Source organism: Siphateles boraxobius, unplaced genomic scaffold, assembly GCF_051911475.1.
Source record: "Siphateles boraxobius isolate OS27281-9 unplaced genomic scaffold, OSU_SipBor_1 68, whole genome shotgun sequence".
Taxonomy (NCBI): Eukaryota; Metazoa; Chordata; class Actinopteri; order Cypriniformes; family Leuciscidae; genus Siphateles; species Siphateles boraxobius.
The window spans coordinates 6,325,223-6,352,640 of NW_027509195.1; the positions used below are offsets into that span (position 1 = coordinate 6,325,223).

Here is a 27,418-nt window from a genome sequence, read left to right on the forward strand (position 1 = left end):
TAGGAAGGCATATTCAAGCTATAGTTTTGCTGATTTACCCAGAAACTTGTACGTGCATGTATGAGATGTTAATAAAAACTTATGGGACAACATATGATTGATTACTGTCTGCTTGCATACAATGTTTAATACGATGCCTGCATTCTCCACCATATATGTAAGGAACTCAGCTTTTTGGAAATATTAATAATCAATAATATCTTGTTATTATTAATTATAAATATTTGGGTCAGTTAATTGGATTAACTTGATGTGGCTGAATTAATATTACAATCAATTAATCAGTTCTTCCAACGAACTCTTTTGATTATTAATTTATTCTAATAAAGGGTATCTTACATGGCCACCGAAGAATAATTATTTCTTCGCCTGTACAGTACTTTGAGCCAGTAGCAAAAACCGTGATCGTAAAGTGACTTGTATTGCAAACAAAACAGAACCAAATACATATTATGTACAAGTTTTATTAACTAAATATAGATATTTATATGAATATAAATAAACTAAACAACATACACACATGAATACATAAATAGGTTAGTGATAGGATGAAATTGGAAACCGGAAGAGGGTCTATGAGAAGAACCATCAGAATTTCATTTTCACATTTCATTGAATTGAATACTTGCATTTGTAATGGGAACAATTCTTGAAGTTGTTGAAAATTGAAGTCGTTGATGGTTCCGGCAGTGTCAAGTGGAAGTTGGTTGAGCGTTCTCTTTCTCCAGGAACGCATGACTGATTTGGTGAAGGCCTGGGACTCTGTTGAGGCCACGCCGAGCACCCAGGAGAAGTGAGGAAGTCGGAAGGATGGGTGATTGGAGTCGTTGTTGGTTGGAGTCTTTGTTCCAAAACTCTTGAGATTGTCCTTGGTTCTTTGTGAGAGAGTCATCTCTCTCCTGCCTGAGCCCATATCTGGTTGGATTGAGGCCTGCTGGGCCCTGGGGCCCCCGTGGAGGGGGAGGGGGTTCCCCAGAATCACCAGAACAGTGTTGCGGCTGGATGAAAGAACTAAGAGAGGGAGGTCACATGTGGACTGTCACTAATAAGGCCTGGAGAAGATCCTCCCCTAAGGGTTGAACTCGACCAATCAGAAAGGGGACATGTCTGAGAGGGAAAGTGGCTCTTAGTTGATTTATGGATCTTTGTCCCTAGGAAGATTATACCTTCATTAATGCTAAAATAGCTATAACACATCCACACTGCATTCTAGAAGAAGGTGATGTACATCAAAGTGTGAGTCATTAAATGAGGATTATTTAGGTAGGAGGCATTATACAGGTGAGGTTACATTGATTGTTAGTTGGTTGTATACCAGGATACATACCATAATATATACCTAATAGTACACGAGACAGTAAACCATTTACACTGTTTCTTTCACAGTTTTATGCATGTTCATTTATAGATCAGTTAGTCTATGATTAACGCAGCAAAGTCTGTTTTAAAGAGGGTTTCTGTTTCATAGTCTCTCTCTTGAGTATGTGGCCACATTCCTCGGAGGTTGTAAAATCTCCTTATCATGCCCTGTAACATGACACTGTTTCTTTCGCTTGTGTTTGTTCATTTGGGCTGTGTGAGGAGTTTCATAAACCTTTGTATATAATGAATAAATAGTATGTGTCTGATTGGTCCATACCCTACACCTACAAGTGGAGAGGAAGACCCTGACAATCATGGTCATCAACACTTAACAGTACATGTAAACAGGAATTAAATGTTGAATTAATGATAAATTTAAAGACAACATAACAAACCTTCTATGAAATTGGTCATCGTCAGGATTTTAGCTTTTGATGTGATGATCAATGGTTCACTTAAGGGAATTACCTCAGAACATTCTGTGCAAAAGGCTTCAGATGGTGTGAAGCTCAGAGGAAAATTACAGTTTTACACATCTGAAGGGATGACTGCAGGTAGTTTCTTTTTATCAAAGATGTACCTAACCATCCGAGACAGATTCTGGCCTTCGGGTGGGTACTGGGCTCCTTCCTCTGCCTCAAAACCTTCCACATTGGTGGGAAAATGTTGTGCAATACTATCCTTTTCCACACTTCTGGTTTTCCGGAAGAGTGCCCTGTCCACTTCAAATAGGTGCCACTTTGCAACATTTTTGTGAAGGCATGACTGCCTTGGTTTAGCACAAGGACAATGCCAAGAAATTGTTTTGGCATCATAGGTAACCATGACTCGACCAAGCCTGCTGTAGTAGGAAATGGTGGGCTCGAACATAGAAATGTATTTTTTATGGCTGGGCCCACAAACGGTCACTAGGCAGGAGAGAGAGACTCCTGCGTCAATTGCCTCTCTCTCTGGCGTGCCAAACATCTCTCCTTCTTATCCTTTCCAAACCACCTATCATCAACCATGGTCTGTAAACCTTGCTCTGTCAGTAAGGAAATCTCCCTTCCGGCTGGTGGGCAGTATGCAAGTGATCGAAGGTGATGGCACTCATAGGAACGGATGTTTGATCTTTCTGCAAATTCTGTATTAATTCTGCAGATATCAAGTTCACATGTTGTTCTTTGTTCTGAGCCCCACGTCTTTCTGATGATATGGATAGGAGTGTTGGGTGCTGAAAATGCTTTGGCTACCGCATAGACACCATTTCTATAATCCACACACTGTGATTTAAGGTGGTTCAGAGCGCTAATGTCCGTTTTTATTGGTGTATGTCGTCTCAGAATGTGTAGCCTTACATTTCGTCTGTTAAGTAACAGTCCACAATGAGGACACATGACTGTGTATGTCTTCTTTTGAATTTTTGGTGGGGGTGGTGCAAAGGAGCCAGGATCAGAGTTAAGTGAGTTAGAAACTAAAGAAATCACTCTCTTTCTTTGTATTTGTGGGGGTGGGAATGGTATAAAGGAGCCAGGATCAGAGGAAAGGGGGGTAGAGACTGGAGCCTTGGTAACTACAGTAGCTGGGGGACAGGGTGTCGGGCATGCAGCTACAGAGAGAGCTGGAGATAGGGTAGGTGCTGCAAGTACTTCTGTCTTAGAGCATTTGGAGACATGGCTTATGCATTGTTCCTTGCGTATTACTGTCTGGCTTCAGTACAGACAGTGAAAATGGGCTGTGGTCCTGCACAGTTTGTTGCATTTTGAGATGAAGTAACCTGCAAAATTATAGCAACTAAGTTATCAACAGTGCAGAGTGAACACAGTAAGTTTAACAAAACACAGAAATAGATAAATAAACGTAACAACATTGTCATCACTTCAGTGTAGGGCTATGTGATTTTTACATTGACTAGTTAAACATTTAAAGAAAACGAAATCGAATCGGTCAATCATTCTGAAAAGGAAAAATCAAGATTTATTTTTTTTGCAATATTAGCCCTGCCCTACTTCAGTGGTTTCTACTTCAAGAAACTACAGCTCATCTGGTTTGTCTTCGTTTTGAGATGCAAGTACATATTTAGTTTATGCAAACATATTTGTGATTTAAAACCACAAAAATGTATCAATATCTAGAGAAATGCTCCCACCATACCTGCATGCTCCACTGCATGACTTATATGGTTCTTAAGATGAATAGAAAATGAGAATTTCTCTTTAGTCATAAAACTGCAGCAGGGACATTCGAACCACCCATCCAGGCAGTATTGATCTGCATCAGGCTTGAACTGAAAATGTGTAGGATGCTGTAAAACATGACAATGACAATTAGGGGTGTCCATGGTTAACCGATTAACCGTTAAAAATTGCGTAACCGAGTGAAACATTTTGCTCGGTTAAGTGGCGTCAATGGCGCGCATTGAATTTAGTTGTAATACATTTTTGCACCACCAGAGACCGCCGGAGCACTCTCAGACATTTGTAATGTCCACAAGAAGAAGTAGTCATGACCAGTTTTCTAATATGATGCGGGCAAAGAAAAGCACAGCGTGGGAGCACTTTAAAATCGAGAATGACGGGGCAAAATGCAAGTATTGCAATGCAGTGCTTAGATATACTTCAAGTACAACCTCGTTGTTGTACCATCTCAACAGCCAACACCCGGGCATCATTAGAGAGGCGGCCGCGGAGCCTGCGAGTACCTTCGCCCAGCCTACCATCCCCACGATGCTAACGCAAAACATGTGCAGTGGTGCTAAAGCCGAATCCATAACACAGGGGATTTGCAGAATGATTGAAAAGGACATGATGCCAATTAGAATGGTGGAGGGCGAAGGCTTTAAAGAACTGATGAATATTGTTCAACCCCGCTACAGCATTCCCTCGCGTTCGGCAATCACACGCCGCATTGAAAAACGATATAAGGCAAAAAGAGATTCGCTCAAAGAAGATCTACAGTCACCTGATGTAGTTGCCATCACTACGGATTGCTGGACTGCTCTAAACACGGAAAGTTACATAACTATTACGAGCCATTACATTGACGAAGATTGGGTTTTAAAATCATTCGTCCTTTTAACTGAAGCCCTGCCCGTTCGCCATACAGCTGATAACCTAGCAGAGAACTTAAGGGAGTCAGTGGAAAAGTGGGCTCTTACGGGACGAGTGATTGCCTGTGTGCACGACAACGCAAAAAACATTGTGGCTGCTAACAGAGGCGTTGATTGGCATTCTGTGTCATGCTTTGCGCATACGCTTCAGCTAGCTATAAATGATGGTTTTTCTCTTTTTTTGAACCGCGTCATCTCCGCTGCAGCAAAGCTTGTGAGCCATTTCAACCACAGCTCAGTGGCAACAAAAGCGCTTGAAAGAAAACAACAACAAATGAAACTGCCACCCCACAAATTAATACAGTCCTGTAAAACCAGGTGGAACAGCGTCTGTGACATGTTTGAGCGCCTATTGGAACAGCGGTGGCCAGTTACTGCGGTGCTGTCAGATCGCACTGTAACGAAAGTTCAAGATGCACGGATTTTGGAGTTAAAGGACGCGCACTGGCAGCTTATTGAAGATGTTGTGCCAACTCTAAAAGCGCTCAAGTGTGCAACTACAGTTATGTCTGCAGAAAGGGAATTGTCCATCTCAAACACCTATCCCATCACCTTTGGACTAATAAATGCACACCTACAAAGCGAAGGCGACGCGCACAGGGTTCTGGTGGAGTTTAAAACTAAAGTCCGAAACTCCCTGTCTGAAAGAATGAAGGTAGGTACCAGACGATTATTGATAATTTCACTAAGTTAAAGTTTGCATGTAGTAAAGTCTAAATACGTGTGTGCAGGTTACTGAGCCAGAGATGTTGTCATCCCCAGCGATGATTGCGTGCATGTTGGACACGCGCCATAAGCATCTCGGGTTCTTCTCTCCAGAAAAAAAGAGCGCTGGCAAATGCAAAACTCTGTAGCCTTGCAGCAAATGCCGTTACGCAAAGTGTAGAACACGGGCAAGAGGAGGCGGCCGCGGCCCCAGTACAAAGTGCCAAAGACAGCGCACCCACGGCGATGGCACTCATACTTGGCGAAAACTACTTTTCATCAGCCCTCACCAGTTGTGAAACAGAAGTCAAAAACTTTCTTAGCGACAGTCCCATTGGCCGAGAAATGAGCCCCGTGGACTGGTGGAAACTAAACGCCAGTCGATTTCCCAGATTGGCCAACCTTGCTAAACAGTATTTGTGCATACCTGGCACATCTGTACCTTCAGAGAGGGTGTTTTCGGCAGCTGGACTTACAGTAAATAGACTGCGCACCAGTCTCACTCCCGATCACGTTGACAGGTTAATATTTCTTAATAAAAACTAAGCAATTCGAATACAAGGATTTCTGTAGAGCAGCCTGATTTAATTTGGTGCCTAATTTGGGTAATTTATTCCCTGAAAATGCAGACAAGCATATTTGGTCATTTTATTTTTTGGGATTTTTATTTAAAAAAAGAAAAATGTGGGTCTATGCTCTTGTGTTTTAATTATTTCCATCAATTTTGTATTTAATTTGCCCTTTGTTGCAGTGTAAGCTATAGGCACAAAACTCACCTTGTTACTGTTAAAAATGGGTGTAGATAAATGTTGTTGTTGTACACATTTATTTGACTGTTTCTTTGCACAAAGTTTCTAAAAAAAGTGTGCTATAATATGACTGCATTAAATTCTAGGGCCTTGTTCACAGGCCGCGAACGCAAAAGTCGCGAACGCTAAAGTCAGTGACCTACTTTAACTGCTCTGTCCTTACCACTGCGTTTTATTTCTATAAATTAATTTCGTTTCATAATAATAATAATAATAATAAAACTTTATTACAGACTCACCGGTCCAAATAAAAACAAACAAGACACAATACAATACAATATAATAAAAACAAATACAACTTCAGAGGAGACAACTATACCAATGCTTCCATAACTTGGACTTATACCGTGTAGTGCTAAACTTGATATTGGTCAATGCCACAATTATATAATTCTCTGAGTTATTCAGCCGACATATAAATTTGTACATAACATTTCTCAATGTGGCTTGCAGAGTATTAATACCTGCAGCCACAAACATCTCACTGGCACTACACCAGCGTGGTCTTCTCAGCAGAATTCTCAGTGCGTCGTTGTAAGCTCCCTGAAGTTTATGCAAGCTAGCTTTGCTAAAACTAGACCACAAGTGGGCATTGTGGATAGGAGTGCAGTAAGCTCTGAACAAAGCAACTTTCACACTATCTGTGCACCCACCAAACTTACGAGCCAAACTATTCGCCTGAGCATATATAGAGCGGCATTGCCTATAGACGTCAAGGTCATCCTTCAACTGGTCTGTAATGAGATGCCCAAGATACTTATATTTGCTCAAAACTATCAAGGTATTACCTGCCAATTTAAAAGGAGGAAACATTTGACATTTATCCTCCTTTGTTCTACAAATCATCACCGCACTCTTGTCTGTATTAAATTTTATGTCATGAACAGTTCCATATTCAGAGCAAACATTAAGAAGCTGTTGCAGACCAGCACTGCTAGGACTGAAGACCACAAGGTCATCTGCATACATAATAGGATTCACTAGGGTGTTACCTATCATACACCCAGTGTTACACAAATTCAAGCAGACAGAGAGCTCATCAACATACAAGTTAAAAAGAATAGGGGAGAGGATTCCACCTTGTCTGACCCCGTTCCTGACCCCAAAAGGGGCAAAAACACAGTGGCCCCATTTTATAAACATAGACTGGTTGGCATTCCAGTAGGACAGAATTCTCACAATACATTTAGATACACCACTCTTACTCATTTTGTCAAATAACTTGTAATGATTGACGCGGTCAAAAGCTTTTGAAGCATCAATAAAACTCATTAAAACTGAGGAGTTCTTATCTCTATACGTATTAACAATTTCCTTTAAGGAATATATGGCCATATCTGTGCCATTTTTTGGTTTAAAACCAAATTGGTTGTCTGTAGAGGGGATAATGTCCACAATTCTGCTCAACAGGATGCTTTCAAAAACTTTAGACAATACACTGGCAAGGGCTATTGGTCTGTAGTTATCAGAGCAACCAACCTTACCAGACTTATCCTTGATCACCGGCACAAGCAAGACAGATATCATTGTATCCGGTAGGAAGCCATGAATTAAAAAAGAATTAAAACAAATACCAAGAAGGGGGGCTAACCTCATGCTGGCATATTTAATGTGCTCAGCAGTGATGTGATCCAACCCACTTGCTTTATTATCTGCTAACTTATTTATTGTGCATGATACCTCGTGAAAAAATTGCCTTAAAATCAACACACTCCATATTGTCAGACATATAAATATCACTTTTAACACAATTAAACAAGGTCCTGTAGTGCTGTCTCCACATCTCAGCAATATTCTCAACACCTGAGATACCATCTACAGTGCACGGGGGTGGTATACTACATTTGTTAAGACCCTTTACCTCCTTCCAAAATTCAATAGTGTGGTTATCCATTACCTTCTCGGCCATAGATTCTGCCCTCATAGCTTGCTCATTTTTATCAATAAATCTAACAGCATATTTATTCGCTGCATTAGCATTTTTCTTTTGTTCAAACAGCGGGCCTTGCCTTGGTCTACCAGCCAACACCCATGATTTAAACGCTAACTTAGCTTCCTCATGATATCCGGCCACATACTTATTCCAGCCAGGCCTCATTTTACCCCTTTTGTTTTTCCGTTTAAAATAGGGTCTACTGCTTTCATACAGGGCTCTCACAACATGATCATATAGTGAGGAGATTTCCTCCCTGTGCTTCCAGACATTACAGGTAGGATCACTACACCTAATTGCATCACTGGGAAGACTGATTTTACTCAGCAATCTATTTGTATCAGCATAATAGCCAGCAATATCCTCCCTTGAAAGGGCAGACCAATCCAAAAATTCAGTATTACAATCAGAACTATCACAAGAGAGCATTGGAATATCCTCAACATTTATCAATATAAGCACAGGCATATGATCATAGGTGGCTGCCCCATACAAAATGTCCATACCCACTATAGATGAGTGTGCATCATCTGTGCTAATACAGTGATCCAACCACGAGGCTGTATGCCAAGCCTCACTTATATAAGTATAAGTTTTTGAGGGTAGAAACTCTTGACTTGATAGCTTTAAACTATTATCCTGACAAAACTGGATCATATGATTAGCAAACAGTGAATTACTGTCCGCAATGTCAGCATTCATATCCCCAATTACATAAATACAAGAAGTATTACTACACTGAATAAAAGAATAGATAAAAGCAAGCCTATTAAGATATTCGGCTTCATTCTGAATACATTCATATGGTGTATAAACATTAAGTATGATGAGCTCCCTGCCACTGTAACTGAGCTGAACACCAATACACCAGTCTACATCAAGCCTAAGGACATTGACAAGTAAGTCAAGTCTCTTATTCCAAAGAATGGCCACACCCCCAGGTATTCTACCCCTGATTATTCTCGAGCTAAGATCAGTTGTTGATTCCCCTGCACCGTGAAAATTGACATCAAGAATATTTAATTTTGCCAAGTCTTGCTTTGCCAGAAACGTCTCTTGTAAGCATAAAATGTCACAATTTTCCAAGAGATTGTCAATAACCAAACGACGAGCCCTGTCACCTGCGCCCTGGCCCAGACGCAGGCCTCGACAATTGTAGGACAAAACACGAAGAGGACCAGTCATATGAGTGAACTAGTAAGTGCTCACAGCACCAGTAGACCCACTTCTCAACTCGGCAGACAAAACAGCGTTAGTCAAGACAGCCGTAACTCCGGTAGCACCCACCCGGCGCGGCTCATAATATCGGCGGACAAATGCCCCGTCCGGCCAGAGCTCCGGATTGTACATTTCTCTGACCTCTTGACACTCCGCAGAAACTTTAAAAGAGCTATATCTGCCGTTGACATTACCGATCCGGTTGCATGACACCACACGTCCAAGCTTTTCACCAAGATAACCGGAGAGAGCTTCCGGATCCAGATCAGGAGCGAACTTAGAAGCAAACACACTCACCAGCTTGGTCTTGGCAGTTCTGATGTTACCTGCAGCTCCAGTCCCAACAACAGACGTGCCTGATTTCTTCTTCTTCGGCCCCGAGATGACTGTACGCACCCCGGGTTTGGCACCAGCGTGCGCTGGGCCATGTTGTCCTCCCTTTTTAACAATCTGGCTCCACTTGGCCGAGCCAGGTAGAGCAGTTAAGCCTGCCGGGATTTCCGTGGATGGAGCCCCTTCCAGGCCATGAACTGGATCACCAGACTCAGCCCCCATTCCATCACGCAACGCCAGTCCATCCGTTGAGACACGTCTGAGTGCCGAGTCGTCCGGGCCGGCAGCACCTCCACCCAAGGCCATAGCCACCTCCTGACCACCCCCAGAAACCAGGTCAGATGCTTCCAAAGCACCCACTCGCCGATTAATATCCTTAGTAACTTCCCGCAGATCCTCAGACAGGTTCACCTGCAGCTGCATTACGCGCTTCAGGGCGCATACCTCAGATGCCAGCTGCTCCACTTTCCCAAGTAGACACGAGACATCCATGTTGGAAAAGGTTACCGGAGGCAGCTCTTCCAAATAGTGGGAGACAAATCTGGGTATATTCTCACCACACTCATTCAACACTTTGAGGCAGCTTTTTATGTTGTTAATGTTCTTCTGCTATCCTTTATGGGCAACGTTGCGCTGCGTGGTAGTGCAGAGATCAAACAAAACTTTCTTGGAAGACTCTATCCACTCTGAGTCAAATGTGTTTGTAGCCAGCAAAACAATCTCATCTTGATTCATTGTCTTCATTTTAACAGCAAGAAAGTTAAGCAACTCATCCTCAACAATGATCTTGCCATCCATAGTTCTATATATATCTGGTTTTAAACGCGGACGGCTGAGAATTCGAGCCGCCGCACTCAGACCCACAGAATCCGCCATTTTTTTAACCTATTAACCACTAAAATTGCCCTGCTGGCAAACAAACTGTTTTCAAACAAACAAATGTGGTCCAACCAGTTATTAAAGGTGTTAAAAATGAACTACCTCTTTCTCGTGTGTCTGTATCTCGGGGTTGCGGCGCGCACACTATGGTTAACCGAGTATTAACCGCTAAGGGCCTCGGTTAACGGTTAATGAAAAACTTGAGAACGTGCAGCCCTAATGACAATAATTATGTGATCTTTCCATTAATCTAGAATAGCTAGAAGGATACATAGATAATTTGCCACATACACAGAGTTATCAAGTAAGATGTAGTGAAATGATTCGGTTGCTCAACCAAGTTACTTTGCAAGGGTTGTAAGTGATAAGTGATCAGACCAAAACGTTTTAACCTAGCTATCGTAAAGTTGTTAATTCCATTTCAGACAAACCTTTGGCCCGACAGTTAACAGTACGCTAACTTGATTAGGATACAAACCAAAGTTTATTTTTACTTACCGACATGGCAAACAATCACTTGCTTTCAAAATTGTAGTACTCCTGTAAAGTAGTATAATATAGTTAGGAAAGACTGATGATGTGATGGCTGGCTTGCCGTCACTGTATTTACTATGAATCAATAATAAAACGTATCCATATTACAACAGTTTATCATCACATTACATTATCTAAACATGTATAACTTCTTTGCATAGCAATGACTGAACAACTTCAAACTTTTTCAATAGGCAGTATTTACAACTGACAGTGTGACAATCAAATCTCATTTTCTTTACAATCAGAATAAGATTTACAGGATGTAATGTCACACATAAGCATTGCAATAATATATTTTTCATATTTACCCTTAATCCAAATAACAGCATGAAATTGGTGATATAATAATGCAGTTAGTATATTATAATAGTAATAGTATACGAAACAAAATTCTCAGTTGAGAATCTAACGTAGTTACTGATACAAAATTCACTCAGCCAAATGTAACACACAACTCAGTTAAGAGACATCACAGGGGAGTTAAATGACCAAATATGTAAGTTGAAGATAATTCATAGCTCTAAAACAACATCATCAAACCTTATTGATTCGAATTACATCGATATTTTGACAATTTATTACATATCGCGGGCTTTCGCGCTAATAGACCTTTTACGCACTTGACCGGATTTTTTGACCGGAAATACGTCAATGAAGTGTATTAGAACTTCCTGTTATCGTAGCGGCAGATACGAAAAATGGCAGAGTCGAAGAGTCGCAGTTTCTGTTGTGTTCCAGGCTATTCGTCTTCCACCCAAAAACAGCCCTACCTTTCATTTCATTCTTTTCCCGTGGATCCAAACCTGAAACCCAAATGGATACAGGCGATCCGAAGAGAGGAAGGGAACAGTTTTGATATAAAAAGAGGTAGCACCTATGTCTGCAGCCGGCACTTCGCTCCGGATGATTACATTGGTGGCTGCGTCGTTCGTCGCCTGAAGAGTGGTGTTGTCCCGAGCCTATTCCCTTGGAACAATTATACTGCTCCTTTGAGAAGGGAGTCAGTATATGACAGAACCTTCAAACGTCAGTCTGTCCAGCTATGCTGTGAAGGTGAAGATAGCACCATGGTGGCTAAGGCAGTAAGGATGGATCACGACTACGTGACACACCCACCTGCAGGTAAGATTGTTCATAATGTGTTTAGTAAGTTAACGCTAGTCAACTATGTGTACCGTTAATGGATAAATGCATTCGTGTGATAAATGCATTAAAACGTTAAAACTTAACCCGTGTGTATCAATTAAAAAAAAGTTACACATGGGTACATAGAGGACAAAAATGTCTGTGTCAAAAAACTACTTGGGAGCACAGACTTATGTTTGGTCTCATTTTAAAGAAGACCCGTGGCAGATTATTGCTGAAATAAAAAAATTTAATAAGTAAATTAAAAAAAAAAGTTATATAGGTTTAAGTTCATGAACATTATTTTATATAAAATATATATTTAATGAAACGAGTATAACCCTAAAACGGCTAGAAAATCAAAGCCATAAATCTAAATAAGTTGTGTTCCAAATGTGAGATTGGTATCTCAAAAAATGAGTGTTAGTATTTTGTTTGGGTGCAGTAACAGATTTTCCCCATTGGATGCCAGCAAAACTCCACTGGTGCACACAGTAATTGGATTTGTTATTTGCAGTTGAGTTTTTCTCTCTTAACATTACAAACACGTATTTTTATTTAACTAATGTTAGTCTACATCTGTAACTGTAACATAGTCTCATGCTGTCTAGCTGTAGGGGGCATGCTCTGAATGACATTATTTCTGCAGTGATGTCATTTAAGAGTTGACATGACATGATTACTGTTCTGTGTTGTGTTGAAAGGTAGCATAAATATGTTAAGACTGTTTTTTAAAATGATTTATCTTTATAGGTGCTCTGGACGAGGCTTTGGATTACATCCATGACTTAGAAGCCATGTTGCAAAACACTGACCTACCACCTCCTACTCTCTTCAGCCGATACTGTTCATCAGACGACCAAATTCGTTTCTACACCAAATTTCCATCCGAGAGGGTTTTTACAATTTTTTGGGAGTCGATTGCACCATCTGCCCTTAGACTGGTGTACTGGACCAAAGCAAAGAGGGCAGGGGAGGAAGGCTGCCAAGATCCCAGCCCACCACGCATCATGCCATTAATAGATGAGTTCTTGATGTATTCCATGCGGGTTGCTGTTGGCATGAAGGAGCAGCTCATTGCTGACATGTTTAATGTGAGCATTGCCAGGGTCAGCAGGGTTACCATCACCTGGGCCAATTATCTTTTTATGATGCTGAGCTCACTTCCCATCTGGATAAGCAGGGAAAAGGTTAAGTCCACTATGCCCCTTAAATTCCAGAGGTACTGTCCCAATGTCAGAGTGATACTGGACTGCACAGAAATTGCCCTGGAGACAGCCTCATCCCTGACCTTCCATTCAGAAACATTTTCGAGCTACAAAAACAGGACGACATTGAAAGGCCTGATTGGAGTTGCTCCCAATGGCTTGGTGACATTTGTCTCACCCCTGTACACCGGGTGCATCTCAGATAAGGAGATCACCAGGATCAGTGGAGTCCTTCCCTTGCTGGAGCCAGGAGATGACATCATGGCGGACAAAGGGTTCCTCATTCAAGACCTCCTTGCTGACGTTGGAGCTAAGCTCATCATTCCACCTTTTAAGCGTTCAGCTCAATTCAGCAAAGAGGAAACAGAACTAACCCAAGCCATTGCCCGCCTCAGAATTATAGTGGAGAGAGTGATCGGTAGGGTAAAGTCCTTTCACATCTGGGACTCTCCTGTGCCGCTCACACTGATTGGCAGTGTGAATCACATCTGGCTTAACTGCTGTGTTTTAGCAAACTATCAAGGACCTTATTGTTTTGAAGAGTGAATGAATTAATGTTTTGTATGTAAATGTATAATGTGTAAATAATTTAGTGTTCCCACATTCTTAAACATCAAATTAAATATAATTGTAATATTCGTAATATTTTTCTGTTGAAATGTGACTGATTTCACTAAAACATTAGATGAACAATTAAAACAATTTTGGTCAAAATGATGCATCCTTTAATTTTTTGGTATGTGTAACATCAACTGATTAATAACAACTTATTTAATAAATAACATCAAACATTTACAATAAAAAAATGACATTAGTTCATCAACAGTAAGACAGAAGGCAAAACTGATTGGTAAAGAACAAGATTAGTGGAAATAACATCAAGTATTTACAATAAAAAAATAACAGTTCATCAACAGTAAGACAGAAGGCAAAAATGATAGGTAAAGACAAGATTAGTGGAATTCAAGGTATGCATTCATGTATGTGCCATAATAATATACATCTAATTTCTCTTTCATTTCCGCTATGAAGGAGTCATCACGCCAAATTCTTTCCACAGTTAAATTTGATAGGGTATCGGTAACAAAGTCACACCATGTCAGTCCTGTGATTGCCAGTTGGCCCTGAACCTGCCAGTAGTATTTATGTGAACGCCTCAAAGTGGCGTGGCCTTCCTGCACCTTGAGGTGAGCAACCGTAGATGGATCATTTTTTGTGCTGCTCTTCACCTCAACCAGGCCAAAAGGAGGCGACTCTGAAGGGTCATACACCCGACCGTCTGGACTGGCCCCGAGATGTGGTGCGTCAGGGTGAATGACGAATCCTGCTGGTAGCACATTAACTCGCATAGTTTCAGCGTAGTTTGCCAGCACTTCATGCTCCACCAGTAGACCACGCTTCATTGCAGCTGTTTGCTTTGTGGAGCCTCTGATCATTTGAATAGCTGCAGACTCCTCCTCTGCACGACACGCCCTACTACAACAAGCTTCCCAAAAACGACTGGCAGTCAGCCTTGGTCGCCGTAGCTGTGTCCACGCAGGACATTTGGACTGCTGCTGAGTTTCTTTGGCTATCTTGCTGGACAGCTGCGGTGACACTTCTAGAGACTGGAGATGCATCAACTGATGTAAGGTCGGGACGAAATGCAACCTGGGAAAAGTGTGCTGCATCAGAGGAAAGGACGGAAATTCTGGAGCCATGTGGTGTAGGATGAGGTCACTGGACTTCTTGGGTGGACAGTGATAGGACATGGGAGATCCACGAGGGACAGACCCAAATCTAGATGGCGTCAGCTCCATCTCAGAAACCCCATCCAATACAACAGCCATGAGAGACTGGGGCTGCACCTGGCTTAATTTACTTCCAGATGCCATCATATATGGATCTGGCAGTGGTCCTAGACAAAAGAGCAAAGAGATACACAAGATTATTGGTCACACAAAAGAAAATTTAGACATGAGTGCTTAACTACATTTACATTTTATTTATTGTATCCGCGGTAACCATAATGATGTTAGTCATAACATTTAAAAAAAAAAATAACTTACTCTCACAAAGCAACAATCAACCAGTTAACAAGTTAATCACCTGTATATGCCTTGTAGAATGTGGACCTCAGACCGTTCTGACCCACTGTTTTGGGCTTTTGCACCACCAGCTCACTAACAGGTTCAGGATGGATTCCCTTAAAAGTAAAAGACAAAAAACAGTTACAGTCTGTACTGTAGTCACTTCTGGTGGTGTTTTTATAATAATTTACAGTTGTTATAGATACGCATCAGTTCTTAAATCATATGACATGTTTATCACAAACCAACCTGTGTTCTTGGTCTGTGCCATCTCTGCAAGCCACTAGTGCAGGCCAAGGGGGGTGGAACAGCCTGCAGACCCAGCTGTGAATAATGTGCGGTCTGGTACAGGATAGCAACTACGTGATTGCAGAATCCTTTACCAGCCGCACAACTGCAGGAGAAAGCTTTCAGGTTGGCAGTGGCACTTTCTGCCTCCAGTGAGATCTAGACACAATAACAAATTAAATAGGTTACACTGAAGTCATACTTACGCAGTCACATCAATGTTCACAATAACATGACACTATAACTTTCAGTAAAGAAATAGTAAGTGAAGAAAGTGCCGCAACCGCAGCAAGAAGAGTGAACGCAAGAACGGGCAACTTTCTGAACTTTTGCCAACCGGCATTCTGTCTATAGTCAAACCTCCAGTTTGTGAGGCTCCTCGCTCTTCCTCATTGACCTGAAGCATCTACCTCTCACTACAACCTGTCCCTGAAGTATATTTGATACTACCGCATGCAACAAGAAAATATTACGTGTTATCTCACATAGAAATACACAACTTTACTTCTTAAGTCAGTAACATTTCACATTTACCTAGTAAGTTACAACTTCACCAAATTACTTCTTGTTATGCCATCTCACTTAAACATACACACAACATATTCACTGCGATGTGTTATACCTTATATTACAAATTCACAACACCTAAGATTTACCATTACTTACTTTACAGTTAACGTTAACAGAGATATAACCGGTGATATGGTTAAAGCTAGCTACAGCAATTTCTTCGTTTCTTACCTTGGTAATTGTGGATAAACTCTTCATGGAATAATTTATATCCCTTGTCCAACTTGTTCCCTTTAGTGGACGAATGTATCTCCACACTCTTCACCACATCGGCGCTGGTGAACTTCGGAAGACTAGTCAGGCTAGTCGAAAACACTCTAACGTTAGCTGCCATTTCTCCGTCAACAAAGCTTACACCGGAAATGGGTTTACGCTTCCTTGACGTATTTCCGTTTTTTGCGTAAAAGGTCTATTGCGGAGCAGGCATGCTAGTCAAGTGATCAGCCGCACCGCACTGACCTCATTACAAACTATTATTAAAGTGATAAGAGCTGCTTTCAACAGGTAACAACTCATTCGTATTATGTTGAACAGTGTTTATGTTAAAACCGCAAGTGTGTTTTGTGCATTTTGTTTCGCAGTTACCTTCGTCTTCTAGTCTTCTCTTATCGATGCTTCTTCCTGTTTTTAAATGTTACCGTTAATGAGAATGTGTCCAATTTGGGCATGGGCGTGGTGGCTTCTGACGTCACACTTGGATGTGGCCGGGTTGGATGTCCACCGCAGGCTCTAGCGAGAGGCTACTCCCGCGAGGGGCTGCTGGCAGTTCCTTTTATGTTTATTTTCGGTAGCCAGCAGTCGTCCGCGAGGGGCTGCTGGCGGTATTTTGGTTTGTTTATTTTATTTTAAATAAAGTATGTTAAATGTTCGCCGGTTCCTGCCTCCTTCTTCCCTGAACATTGCTACAATATTATTAAATTATTTATAAATAAATAAAAACAAGTAAGCCTAATTAAGCGCTCTGATTAATAGAACTACTACAAAGTACACTGATTTTTTGTGGACGTAGTTTGGTACAATTTTGTACAACAAATTTGTTGCATAATTGTTGCAGACAACTTTACAAAATTAAATTCAGAGGAAATGGAGATGTTATATTTGAGAGGGACATTTTTACAATTTGTGAATGCTGATAAAATAAATAAATAGGGAGAACAAGTCAACGACTAGCTGCCACACATGAAAACTGGCCATTGTCACGGTTTATAAATTCACTGTTTCCTTTTTGTCTCGTGTTTCTGTTGTTATATGTGTGGGTGTGTGGGAATGGGCGTTGCCACTCCATTCACTGATCAGCGATCCAGCTGAGCGTACTCAACTCACCAGCTGCAGCCCATTCACTCGCCTACTTAATCTCACCACATTCTCCTCTCATTGTGTGATGTCTCTCGTTCGTGTTGGTCCTGGTCTTGTCGGAGTTTCAGTTCGTGTCCTGTTCCTGTCTTCGTGTTCCTTGGATTACTTCACCACTCGGCACTCATCACCTCACCACTCAACAACCGGACACCTGATCATCACCACTCAACAACCGGACGCCTGATCATCTAGTCCCTGCGTCACCAGTGTTCTTGTGTTTTCTGACCTTTCAATAAATATATATAGAGTTACTTGCATCCTTGCTTCCTCGTTTTTGATCGTGATAGAACAATCTGACCAACTATGGAAGCAGCAGGTGAATCTACTCCACTGGAGGAGTTCGTGCATTCCAGCATTCAACGGATGGATCATCAAGAGAAAAACTTGAATGAGACGGCTCGCGCCGTTCAAGCGCTGGTGACGCAGGTGTCCGAGCTCACCCAGCAAGTACAACTGCTACGAGTTCCCACTGCGCCACCCACACCAGCCGTTCCTCGCATCCCACCTGAAAATGCACCCCAGTCAGAGCCCCGCCTACCAGTTCCTCAGACATATGATGGTGAGCCTAACTTTTGTAGAGCATTTCTCACTCGTTGCTCAATGCACTTTTCTCTACAGCCCCGGACTTTTCTTCAGGAGAGAACCAAAGTGGCTTTTGTGCTAACGCTTCTGACTGGGAGAGCGGCACTCTGGGGAACGGCGGTGTGGGAGAACCAAGATCCATGCTGCGCCTCGTTCCAAACACTCGCCGCCGAAATGAGAAGAGTGTTCGATAGAGCGGTCGCCGGGAGAGAAGCGGCTCGGATGCTTGCGGAACTCAAACAAGGCGAGAAGTCGGTATCGGATTACTCTATTGAGTTCAGAACCCTGGCGGCAGAGTGTCACTGGAACGAGGAGGCGCAGTGGGACATGTTCCTGCATGGGCTGGCTGACCGCGTTCAAAGGGAGATCTACGCCCTGGACCTACCCACCTCTCTAAATGAGCTGATAGATCTAGCCCTTCGAGTGGATGCGAGACTGACCAGGGTGGAACGCAGAACACTGTCTAGCCGGAGCTTGGGAGGGACCGAGAGTCAGCGGTCCAGCGGCGGGGACGCGGTCAGCCCCGTCTACGATCACGAGCCCATGCAGGTCGGGCGAGCTCGGCTTTCCCGGGAGGAGAAGGAAAGGCGGAGATCCCAAGGACTCTGCCTTTACTGCGGGGCAGCAGGACATTTCGCCTACAACTGCCCAGTAAAAGGCCAAGCCCGACAGTAAGTATGAGGCTACTGTCGGGTGGGATCTCCGCTGAAAAGACCTCATCTACATCTACGCTCCTCCCGGTAAGACTAAGATGGTCAGGCCACAATCACGACTGTCATGCACTGGTGGACTCTGGGGCAGAAGGTAACTTCATGGACCATTCATTTTCTCAAAGATTTCATATCCCCCTTTTACCCCTCACCAGTAGGATAGCTGTGCACGCACTCAACGGCCAAGATCTTCCCACCATCGCTCTCATCACCGAACCAGTCACACTCATCACGTCTGGCAACCACGCTGAGACTCTTTCATTTTACATACTGGACTCTCCACTCACACCCATTGTTCTTGGACACCCCTGGCTCATCACACACAACCCCAAAATTGACTGGCAGCAGAGATCAGTGGTGGAGTGGAGTAATAAATGTCATGAGTCTTGTCTTGTCTCTGCCTGTTCGTCTGTTGCTGTCTCTAAGTTTCAGGAGGAGGCAGTGGACTTATCTAACGTGCCCGCGGAGTACCTAGACCTGAAGGAAGTGTTCAGTAAGTCTCGTGCTGCTTCTCTTCCTCCGCATCGTCCCTATGACTGTGCCATAGATTTACTGTCAGGTAAGTCTCCGCCTAAAGGCAAGTTATATTCACTTTCTGTTCCAGAGAGGGAGGCTATGGAGAAATATATTTCTGATTCTCTAGCATCAGGGTTCATCCGCCATTCCTCTTCTCCAGCGGGGGCGGGGTTCTTTTTCGTGGGGAAAAAAGACGGGTCTCTGCGACCTTGTATTGACTACCGAGGGTTGAACAGCATCACGGTAAAGAATACTTATCCTTTGCCGTTGATGTCTTCAGCTTTCGAGAGGTTGCAGGGAGCGTCTATCTTCACTAAATTGGATTTGCGTAACGCTTATCATTTGGTTCGCATTAGGAAGGGGGATGAATGGAAGACTGCGTTTAACACCCCCAGGGGGCACTTTGAATACTTGGTCATGCCTTTCGGGCTGTCCAACTCCCCAGCAGTCTTCCAGGCACTTGTCAACGACGTGCTGCGAGATATGGTTGACCAGTTCATATATGTTTACCTGGATGACATATTGATATTTTCATCTTCTCTCCAGGAACACGTTCAGCACGTCCGACGAGTGCTTCAAAGGTTGCTGGAGAATGGGCTTTTTGTCAAGGCGGAGAAATGCGTTTTTCATGCACAGTCTGTTCCGTTCCTAGGATACATCGTGTCGTCTGAGGGAATTCGCATGGATCCTGAGAAGGTTAAGGCTGTGGTGGATTGGCCAAGTCCAGATTCTCGTAAGGCCCTACAGAGGTTTCTGGGATTTGCCAATTTTTACCGGCGTTTTATTCGCAATTTCAGCCAACTAGCCACACCTCTGACCGCCTTGACCTCCCCCAGAACTACGTTCAGGTGGTCAGACGCTGCTGAAGCAGCGTTTGCCAAACTGAAGGCCCGCTTTGTTTCGGCCCCCATCCTCATTACCCCTGATACATCACGTCAGTTCGTGGTGGAGGTCGACGCGTCAGAGGTGGGGGTAGGTGCAGTGATATCCCAGCGTTCTCCCACAGACGACAGGGTTCATCCGTGCGCGTTTTTGTCTCATCGATTATCCCCTGCCGAACGCAATTATGACATTGGTAACAGAGAGTTGTTGGCAGTCAAGTTAGCGTTGGAGGAATGGCGTCACTGGTTAGAAGGGTCGGGGGTACCTTTTATCGTCTGGACCGACCATAAGAATTTGGAATATATTAGAACCGCTAAAAGATTGAACTCCAGGCAGGCTCGATGGGCACTTTTTTTCGGACGTTTTGATTTTACTCTCTCGTACCGCCCGGGTTCTAAGAACATCAAACCCGATTCTTTGTCACGCATTTTTGACCGTTCCGAACGCCCGTCTACTCCCGAGTGTATTTTGCCTGAGACTCTAGTTGTCTCCACACTTGTATGGGAGGTCGAATCGAAGGTCATAACGGCCTTAGAAGGGGTAACGCCTCCGCCCGGGTGCCCACCGAATCGTTTATTTGTGCCGGAGGGATTACGGTCTGACGTTATTCAGTGGGGTCATTGTTCCAACGTGGCTTGTCATCCAGGAGTTAACCGCACTAGTTTTTTAGTCAAGCAACGGTTCTGGTGGCCTCTTATGGCTCGTGACATTCACAGTTTTGTTTTGGCTTGCTCGGTTTGTGCCACTGGTAAGACCTCCAATCGACCCCCAGATGGGTTACTTCAACCGCTGCCTGTCCCTTCGAGACCCTGGTCCCATATCGCTCTAGATTTTATTACCGCCCTCCCACCCTCCCAGGGTAACACGGTTGTTTTAACTGTGGTGGACCGGTTCTCGAAGGCGGCTCACTTTATTCCCTTACCCAAATTACCCTCAGCTAAGGAGACCGCGTTGACAGTCGTAGATCACGTCTTTCGTATACATGGCCTCCCGACAGACGTGGTCTCCGACAGGGGACCCCAGTTTGTGTCCAAATTTTGGCGAGAGTTTTGTAGGTTACTGGGAGCGACTGTTAGTCTGTCCTCAGGGTTCCATCCCCAGAGCAATGGTCAAACCGAGAGAGCCAACCAGGATTTGGAAAGGGTGTTGCGATGTTTGGTTTCCAAGAATCCTTCCTCATGGAGCCAACAACTGTCCATGGTGGAGTACGCCCACAACACGCTACCAGTGTCATTCACGGGTCTGTCTCCGTTTGAGTGTAGCGTAGGGTACCAGCCACCAATTTTTGCCAGTCTGGAATCCGAGGTCGCGGTTCCCTCCGCTCACGCTTTCGTCCAGAGGTGTCACCGCACTTGGACTAGAGCCCGGGAGACTCTACTCCAGGTGGGGGCGCGCACCAAGGCTAAGGCCGATCGCCACCGGTCAAAGCCTCCCGTATACGTCGTTGGCCAAAAGGTGTGGCTTTCTACCAGGAACATTCCTCTCCGCTCCGTTTCTAATAAACTAGCTCCCAAATTCATTGGCCCGTTTACTGTCGCCAAAATCATTAGTCCGGTGGCAGTCCGCCTCAACTTGCCTCCAGTGTACAGGAGGATTCATTCCGTCTTTCATGTATCCAAAATTAAGCCCGTATTTCATTCTCGCATTAACCCGCCAGTCCCGGTTCCTCCTCCGCCGCGACTCAGAGAAGGGGAACCAACTTATTCGGTAAATCGTATTCTGGACTCTAGGCGAAGGGGACGCGGATTCCAGTACTTGGTGGACTGGGAAGGTTACGGTCCGGAGGAGAGAAGTTGGGTACCTGCTAGAGACATCCTGGATCACTCCATTATTGATGATTACAATCGACAGGTAAGGGAGTCTGGGAACGCCAAGAGGCGTTCCTAGGAGGAGGGGTACTGTCACGGTTTATAAATTCACTGTTTCCTTTTTGTCTCGTGTTTCTGTTGTTATATGTGTGGGTGTGTGGGAATGGGCGTTGCCACTCCATTCACTGATCAGCGATCCAGCTGAGCGTACTCAACTCACCAGCTGCAGCCCATTCACTCGCCTACTTAATCTCACCACATTCTCCTCTCATTGTCAGATCGTTGTGTGATGTCTCTCGTTCGTGTTGGTCCTGGTCTTGTCGGAGTTTCAGTTCGTGTCCTGTTCCTGTCTTCGTGTTCCTTGGATTACTTCACCACTCGGCACTCATCACCTCACCACTCAACAACCGGACACCTGATCATCACCACTCAACAACCGGACGCCTGATCATCTAGTCCCTGCGTCACCAGTGTTCTTGTGTTTTCTGACCTTTCAATAAATATATATAGAGTTACTTGCATCCTTGCTTCCTCGTTTTTGATCGTGATAGCCATATGTTGGCTCATAAAAAAGTCTTTCATATCTTCCTCCTTTTCAACAACCCTTTTCTTACTCTCAACCCAAGGGCGCTCTATCGCTTGCACTGCAATGCTATTCAGCATTAATGTCCTCATTATCCCGTTTGGGGAGTAAAAAGCAGACCACCGCTTGATAGACAAATAAAGAACTAAAGTGCAGCTTCCACTTCTTTAATGTGCACGCCGCAATATTGGCAGCACTGTCAACCTTGTTACTCAGTATATGTCACTCAAACAGTCTGTGAGTAACCACTGTCTCCATGTCTGCATTGATCCTGGAAGCTTGTGAATTCGAGAAAATTAATCACTGGGAATTTCAATCAGATTAACAATGTGTTAGTAATAGATGTGTAAGTAATAGATTGTTCCGCACAAAAAAATATATAAATATTTATAGCGTTATGCAAAAAAAGCTATAGGCAGATGGATTGACATTTCAGCTCTTCATGAATGGACAGCGACTCTTAAGTAGCACTTTAATCTCATAGTCGCACATTCATGTCAAATTCACCTTCTGATAAGTGCATTTTTGGTAAATGCACGATAAAAAAGTTGTGAACGATCACACAATCAAGCTCTTAAAAGCTAAGATACATTGTTATTGGGAATGCGGGCCAGTGCAGATAATTCACACCCCACAGCATTTCCAATCTCTGCCCAAACAGAAAGCCATCATCATATCTTTACTTTTGCAATCGTGCTTAATTACACCGTCTGTAAGGGCAATGAGCTTGTGACTCTTCCAGCTTCATGAAGGGAAAGTGGAAATGAGCATCTTGAAATAAACGGCCAGAGAGATTTGCAGCAAGCAAATCTGGAAATGCTTAAATGAGTTTATATGGGCAACTAATGTGGGCACTGGATGTAAGGTAGGCAATTATAATTTAAGAATAATTTAATGCTAACTTGCTCATAAGCAGTTCAACACAACTTTCTATGTACACTTAATAGGGAAAATTAGATAGGTTGACAAACAAGTTTTCATAAAGATCTCAGTAACTACAGGGTAACTAACTCTGTCCTCCATTTTTTTTAAGCCCCATGTTTTGCGATAGGTGTTTACTAAGAATGTAAGGATAATGCAACCACATGAAGAAGCAAAAGTCTAAAATATAAATTATATTCAATATAATCAAGGCAGAACAAGTTGTCACAATTTCATTTGGGCAAGTTGTCACATGTCATTTATGTGTTACAGTGTTAAATATAAATGTTAAATATAAATCAAAATGGTACTTAATGTATTTTATAATTTTTATGGGAATATATAATATTTATAACATTATATAATATTTATATATTGAATATAATTTAAATAATTTAAATATTTATAATATAAATGTTACCTTTTTAATTTTCGATGTTTTTTTGTTTCATAATTGTTTTATGAATTTTTCAGTAAAACTATAAAATAGTCTACAATAATATATATTTTTAACACAGATATGTTGTTTATTGTGAGATTTTACTCATATTTCCTCCTATATTTAAAATAAATAAATAAAAACATTATTCAGTTTGAAGCTATGAATTAAAGTCACTTTTAGTGATATTAGTAGCCTGCCTCGAGCAATAGATTCGGTTTATGGCAGTTTATGTATTTCAATAAAGTTTGTCAGGTCAGATGTCATTTTGTGCATTTCGAATGTACTGTGTGTGTGTGTGTGTGTGTGTGTGTGTGTGTGTGTGTGTGTGTGTGTGTGTGTGTGTGTGTGTGTGTGTGTGTGTGTGTGTGTGTGTGTGTGTGTGTGTGCTCACTAGACTACTGTACTTCTGTTACACACACTAGTCAAATCAAAATGCACCCTGGCTTTGCTTGAGCACTAATTCCTTTGGGATTGTGATGCTTGGCAGCAAACTCTCCCAGCTGGCATCCCCGAAAGGTTAAAAAGACAGAAAGAGGGGAAAGGATATGACTGAATAAATAACAAATTCTTGACCAAAAGATGACAACCGAAGTGTGTTGCTGTATAAAATTCCATAGGATTTTTATTTCTATTTTGAAAGCTAAAGAGAACTAAGTGAGCATAGGTTACATTTTCCAAAAGATACTGTTGGTGAAGGATGATGATATAAAATTACTTTATCTAGATTTCCCCTGTTCGTTTTCATTACTGACAACTTAGATTAGTTATGAGACATAGGCTCAATATGTACACTGCATTCAGTTATTATTTGGCTAACATTCTAATTAATATTTTAATTGTTTATCATGCCACGTGCACATCTTATTTTATTATTGGAGATTAAATTTGCCATCATGATTTATTGTATAGAATTTTTTTCTGTGGGCAATTTGATTACTTTGGGCAACAACCTGAAAGTGTACGAAAACAACACTAAACACAACATAATGTGACATAATGCCCCCTCCCGGGCACAACCTTGTGACCAGTAGGCGCCGTAACAGAAGTGGTGAGGGAGGGAGGGATGGAGGGGGCATTGGAGGTGGTCGAGACGATGCCGCATGCAAGGAGCCATAAGATGCTGAAGGGATGGCAGAAGCAGGCGACCTAGGCGGCCGCGATGGAGCTGCAGCAACGACCCCCCGAGAAGGAAGCGGGGACCCTGAGGGCTGAGGACGAGCTGGTGTGACCAAGGACGAAGGTGATGACTGAGGGAAGTCCCACAAGTCCACATGATTGACCTACAGGTAAGTTTATGGGGTAAAGGGGATCCATGTCTCCACTCTTTTGAAAAATGTCTGTAGTCTAGCCGGTACTCACTCTCAGTGGCGGGAGGGTTTTTTGGGGCTCGCTTCCATTCCCTCGAACTCCACAAGGACTTCCACGGCGATGGATGGTGTTTGCCGGCTCACACCCCGGGTCAGACTCTCCGAGATGCTCCGGCTCCAGGCTGTCGGCTGTCCTCTTTATCGGGTTCTGGCTCACACGTCGCGGCAGACAGAAGCTTCCAGTCTGCTGGGGGCTCAGGCATAAGATCTGTCAATCGGGTTGATGACGGGTTAGGCTCTGGCGGCTGTATGGATCGGGGATAGAGACTGTCCAGACACCTGATGACAGCCTCCTTCCAGCAAAGTCCTTTGGTGTCTGGAAGGTCTACGGGATGTTGATAGTTAACCCTGATCCAACACAGTGATTTCAGCGTCTCGACGTCGTAAGAGGTACAGACGCGAGATGGCAAAACTCCATGGTGAAGTCCATGATGGTATTGTGGCATTGCTTCTGGCAGAAGCAATGCTTCTTGCAGCAATCCTTGCTGCAAAATCTATTTTTTAAGGTTCGGTCTTCTGTAACGCGTGCGTGTAGACAGCAGAGGTGGAAAGTAACAAATTACATTTACTTGCGTTACGTAATTGAGTCGTTTTTTGTGTACTTCTACTTTAAGTCGTTTTTAAAATCTGTTATTTTACTTTTCCTTAAGTACGTTTTGTTTGAAGTATTGTACTCCGCTACATTTGAAATCATATCCGTTACTGAGTAAGAAATAATACAAGGGAGAAAAAAAAAAAAAATCACACTCCGGATACAGCATTGATTGAAGGGCGGGAGAACAAACACGCAAAAAAGGTGACGCAGTCCCAGCTGAAGCTGAAAGCGAAGCGCCCTCGAATTTTTATGAAGCGAATTATGGCCAGTATGGAAATACTTTGGATGTAGAAAAAAGTGTGGTTGTCCTCGAGGATAGATATCCAATTTGCAAAAAATGTGGACACAAAGTGGCTGCAAAAGGAGGATACATAGACCATCCTTCTTGCAGATAAAGGTATGTCCCGATTATAACGTAAGGCCGAATGATTTACGTGATGCAGAGGGAATCCCGTAATCCAGTCATGAAAATGGAATTTACATAACGCAGAAAATGTCATAAAAAAAATTATGGATGGATGAATACATGGAAAGTAGAACTGTGCAATAAATCCAATCGCGAAATAATCAGTGAATATTTAAGGCAAAAATACTGCTATGTAAATATATAACCTGCTTGTTCTGCCTTTCTGTGAATCTGTGTGAATGAGCTGCTCCACTTTGTCTACTACATAGGCTACTCAAGTACGTGTGGTGTTTTCAGCGTCTCACAAACAATTTGAAAACATGATGAATACATGAACATTTCCAGAGCTGCTCTGAGAGAACGCCTAATGAGCATTTTCATCATTTGAGAAAAAACATTGTCAAATAGGTTACACTTTGAAACAGGTCTTCACTACAACCCATCAAAATAAAAGTTTGGTATAACTAGGAGAAATTATGACAGAAATATATTACTATTGTAGGCTCAAAATAATAATAATAACAACAACAACAATAATAATACAATGTATTTAAACATTAATTAAGGCATATTTTTTTTGTCCATGGTTTAATTTAGTAAATCTGTTTTTTGCAGCTCTTCCCCAAAAAATAAAAGGACACAAGTTTAAATTTTCATTTGATTGCCACCGTTTTTGAAAATATATTTGGAGTAAATCATAAAAATAAACATTAATTTTATGAATAAAATATATTTCATAGGACTATATTATTCTTAAAAAATGTAATAAATTATTAATGTTGAAAATGAGTTGTTAATTTAATTAATTATCAATTATTGAATTTAATAGATTAGACATGTTCTATTGAAATTATAATAAACAAAACAAACAAATGGTTTCAAGTTTGTTATAATAAAAGCATTTGTTCAACCCCCCCAAAAAACTGTTTTCTTTAATTTAACTCATTTTAACCAGAGGTGGAAAGTAACGAATTACATTTACTCGCGTTATGTAATTGAGTCGTTTTTTGTGTACTTCTACTTTAAGTAGGCTAGTTTTTTAAATCTGTTATTTTACTTTTACTTAAGTACGTTTTGTTTGAAGTATTGTACTTCGCTACATTTGAAATCATATCCGTTACTGAGT

The 27,418-nt window shown here is 42.4% G+C and overlaps 1 protein-coding gene and 1 long non-coding RNA gene across 2 annotated transcripts in view; one reads left to right on the forward strand and one right to left on the reverse strand.

Annotated features, from left to right (window-relative positions):
* LOC143722595 (uncharacterized) overlaps positions 1-16,858 on the reverse strand; it is a 34,605-nt gene extending 17,747 nt beyond the window's left edge. The window contains exon 1 of the long non-coding RNA XR_013196935.1: positions 16,710-16,858. This is a non-coding gene — a long non-coding RNA (uncharacterized LOC143722595). The remainder of the gene's footprint in view (positions 1-16,709) is intronic.
* Positions 11,909-13,743, forward strand: LOC143722541 (uncharacterized). The gene is made up of 2 exons (XM_077213923.1): positions 11,909-11,986; positions 12,743-13,743. The coding sequence occupies exons 1-2, from the start codon at positions 11,932-11,934 to the stop codon at positions 13,741-13,743; spliced, it is 1,056 nt and encodes a 351-aa protein (XP_077070038.1). The 5' UTR covers positions 11,909-11,931.
* Positions 16,859-27,418: the final 10,560 nt, after the last annotated feature.

Bases quoted from the DNA above. Each gene is read 5' to 3' on its own strand.
- LOC143722541 (XM_077213923.1), top strand. From the start codon at position 11,932: ATGGTGGCTAAGGCAGTAAGGATGGATCACGACTACGTGACACACCCA. The intron at 11,987-12,742 runs GTAAGATTGTTC...TTATCTTTATAG, and splicing joins CGTGACACACCCACCTGCAG to GTGCTCTGGACGAGGCTTTG.